This window comes from Oryzias melastigma, linkage group LG10 (genome assembly GCF_002922805.2).
Source record: "Oryzias melastigma strain HK-1 linkage group LG10, ASM292280v2, whole genome shotgun sequence".
Lineage (NCBI taxonomy): Eukaryota > Metazoa > Chordata > Actinopteri > Beloniformes > Adrianichthyidae > Oryzias > Oryzias melastigma.
Genome location: NC_050521.1, coordinates 11,811,021 through 11,814,948, shown reverse-complemented (window position 1 = coordinate 11,814,948; position 3,928 = coordinate 11,811,021). Strand labels below are relative to the sequence as shown.

At 35.1% G+C, this 3,928-nt stretch overlaps 1 protein-coding gene across 3 annotated transcripts in view; it reads left to right on the top strand.

Annotated features, from left to right (window-relative positions):
* Window positions 1–722: 722 nt before the first annotated feature.
* The window catches only part of LOC112153014 (protein KASH5), a 6,962-nt gene continuing 3,756 nt past the window's right edge, over window positions 723–3,928 (top strand). Inside the window, exons 1-3 of one of the 3 annotated variants that reach the window (XM_024282882.2) lie at window positions 723–999; window positions 3,293–3,330; window positions 3,407–3,565. In XM_024282882.2, the coding sequence (XP_024138650.1) occupies window positions 3,314–3,330; window positions 3,407–3,565 (176 nt within the window). In that variant the 5' untranslated portion in view covers window positions 723–999; window positions 3,293–3,313. The remainder of the gene's footprint in view (window positions 1,000–3,292; window positions 3,331–3,406; window positions 3,566–3,928) is intronic. The other 2 variants (XM_024282880.2, XM_024282881.2) reach the window with 2 other exon arrangements.

The window sequence follows — 3,928 nt, the reverse complement described above, 5'->3', positions numbered from 1 at the left end:
AACATTGCCTTCTTAAATCGCTCAAATTTATGTTTTTATTGAACACGGTCATGTGTCCAGTTTATTCATGAAACCATGTAATTCCAAATGGTTCACACATTTTTTCCTAAAGCTCTGTAAGAAGGCTTTATAGTTTAACAATTATTACTAATAACATATTTTATTTGTGGTGATAATTAAAGCACCAGTTGTACAACAGAAGGAGCAATTCTCAATTTTAAGTAGTCGATAAATATAAAAAACTATATTCCTACTGAAGAGTCAGAGGCCTCAGAAAGGTGAAAACAAAAATGCTACAAAATAAAAGCTGAATGAAATGACTATTTAGCCAATAAATGATAACTCTGAGAACAAAAGGAATTAACATTTATAATGATCCCAAAAATGTAAGGAAAGTGTTTGGGTCTCTGAAGCCTTAACAATCTGAAAAATATGTAATTTATTCATCTATCAATACCTCATGCCTCTAGATTTAAACTAAAGCATTTTAGATAAATTATGTAAAACAATGTTATTGAACATTAAATGAGTGAATTTTTGCTAAAAGTTCAATTGTGTACTATAATTTAATCAACACAAACGTATTATAATTTTGCATTACCTTTGCTTTAATAAATCATCCCTGTTATTTGACAAATGATGGTTAAAAAAAAACTAAACGAAATAGTTGTTTCGCTCAAGCTTTCTTACTTTCAAAATAAATTCAGGGTATTTAAGTGGGGAAAAGACATGTTATACATTTATCATTGTTGTATTTATTTGCTTTATTGATTAATTTTTTCAATTCTAATTTTGGCTAAATTAAGTTTGATATTGTTGAGAGAAACATTCAAACAGCCTCTGTCTTTTAAGTAAAAAAATTTAATTGAATCATACAGTTTATGTCGTTTATTTTGAAAAATCTTCAGTTTCGGGTCACCAACTGACGGAGATCCTAAAGGAGTTCTGACCACGGAAGAGTTCTAAACATCTACACCTGTACAGAGACTTGTCTTACAGGTAAGATTTTTTTTTTTCTGGTTTTTGTTGTGTATAAATTGAACATAAGTATCCGACATTTATAACCAGACCGCGATTTTATGTATGACGGAGCTAATGAAACTGGAATGGACGTTAGCTTAGCTTAAAGGCTAGCATGCTACGACTACGTTTTCGTAATAATTTAGTTCCGTCCAAACCCTCCAAAAATATGTGATTTTTGACTTTTATTATTATTATTTTAGCTTTTGTCACCTAAAGTTAAAACTTTTTATTTAAACGTCTTTTTAGTGTTCAAATAAAAATTGCGCGAAATTGTTAATTCCACCGTTGTGTATTTATGCACCCTTCCGTTTATTATTTTCAACCTCTTTCAATACTTTTCTACTCATAAATATATTGTAACGTCCTACTGGACGCAATGAAGAAGCGGGGGACGTTTCCAACCGTGAAGCTTTTAATAATCTTATAATGGTTACTGTCGGCCGTAATCACGCCGAATACAGCACTAAAAGTGCAAGCTCTCATTCGCTCGTGCCTCCTTTATTCTCCCATCATGCACCTGCGACCCCTCTTATATTGTCCTGTTCCTCCGCCCACTCCCACACTCATCCAATCACACTCATCCACTGACTGGAGCAACAATATAACACAGAACACATTAACAAATATAACAGAGCCCCAACAAAGTTGGTCGCTGCAATATCTTGAAATAAATAAGCAGGGAATGTCCAGAAAATATTTAGAATATTTTACTGTGATGACCAGAGTTACACTTAAAAGTATTCACTCACATATGAACTTAACTACCATCCCATTCCTGACCCATAGAGTTCACTTTGATGTGGGTCCAACGTTTAGCAGTCATTACAGCTTAAACTCTTCAAAGAAGGTTGTCCACAAGGTTGAGGAGTGTTTATAGGAATGTTTGACCATTCTTCTAAAAGTGCATTGGTCTGGTCACACATTGATGTTGGTGGAGAAGGCCTGTCTCTCGCTCTCTGCTCTAATTCATTCCAAAGATGTTCTTTTAGGTCAGGATTCTGTGCAGGCCAGTCAAGTTCATCCACACCAGACTCTGTCCTCCATGTCTTTATGGAGCTTTTATGCACTGGTCCACAGTCATGTTGGAAGAAGGAGGGCCCGCTCCAAACTCCTCCCACAAGAGCATGGAATTGTCCAAAAATATTTTGGTTCCTTTCACTGGAACTAAAGGGCAAAGCCCAACTCCTGAAAAACAAGCCCACACCATTATTCCCCCTCTGCCAAATGTCACACTCTGCACAATGCAGTCTGAAATGAACCGTTCTCCTGGTAACCTCCAAACCCAGACTGGTGCATCAGATTTCCAGACAGAAAAGTGAGAGTCATCACTCCAGAGAAGGAGTCTCCACTGCTCCATGTCCGAGTGATGATTTTATACACCTGTGACCAAGTAATCAGGACACCTGATTCTGATCATTTGGATGGATGAGATAATACTTTTGCTAGTGTACATATTGAGGTTTAGGTTATCAAAATGTGTAATAAACAGGTGGTTCTAACCTTAAACCTACAAACCTCTGTACAAAAAAAATCTTGTTTAAAAATGTCTGTTTTTGACTTTTTTTCATTTATTTTGCACTCAAATGTTTAAGAAATTCTGTAGAATTCTATAGATATCATAATCTTACATAATGCTCAGAAATAATGCATTCATACAAAAAATAAAGTCTAAAGGTCTAAAGTGAACGTCTCTCTTTGTAAATAAATGTCTGCACTTAAATAAAAGAGTTCAAATGCTTTCCCTACGACAGTAAAAATACATTTTTTAAAGCATTTGTTGTCCAAAGCTGAACTTGAATCAGCCATTAATCAACATGTAAAAGAAAAATATTTTCAAAGGGTTAAAAAATAGATTTAATCTCCAATCTCCTATCAAAAGATATGCCGTAAATTGCAATAAATGTTACCTTAAATGTTTACATAAATGCTAAATACAATCTCATAGCATCTTAATGTATTGAACAAATTAAAGTGAGTCCTCTACGCATTTGATCAATTGGATGTTTTATGTTAGAATCAGCCTCCTATGTGGACAAGGGTCTTCTGGAGTTTAGTTTTAGTGAAACTTAATTAAAAAAGGAAAACTGAATTAATGTATTAATTTATTCGCTTTTTGTTAATTTATCGTAAGTCATCTCATCGTTGCAGTAATTATCACATTGTGTAGCCCTAAAGTTGAGACATAAATGTATTTTTGAACAGTTCATAGTTGACATTTGTTTGTTTCTTCCTAACTTTGTTGATTTTTCTGGATTGTGTGTTAACCCAGAGCACTAGGAACGAAAGCAGGATGGATTTCGAAGAAATGTGAGTCCCACGAAGTGAACAAAAGCACAAAACCAAAAAACACCATGCTGATCAGTCTCTTCGTATGACTTTGCAGATCACAAAATGAGATGATCGAGAAAATTGCTGAATTGGATCACAGCCTCTCTCAGCAGAGGGACAGAAACATCCAGATGAGGCACTTTCTAGACGCCGCAGACGACGAAATAGCAATGCTCCGCTTGGACAACTCCACGCTAAAAAAACAGCTGGAAGCGTAAGCCTTTGTCCATCACTGTTGTCTTTAGTGGGAGTGTTTGAACATTGCCCCTCCTACTACAAACAAAATACTTTTCTGTTAGTTTTTGTTTTCAGATTTGAATATTTATCTGTGAAAGCTCAAAACTGTATTTTAGTTTAAATCACTAGTTATTGGATATTGTTTTTTCATAGCCAAGCTCAGTTAGGTTTAGAATAGAAATTCAATATGGAAACCAATATTTTTACTCAGAACTTGTGAGTGGACACTGGATAGACTGCATTTCGTCAGTATTGCATTGCTATTGTAAATGTGTCTGTGTGTCAACAGCTTGAAGATGGTCAATAGTGAGGAGCCGCAGGTTGAGGTTGAGCCCTGCAT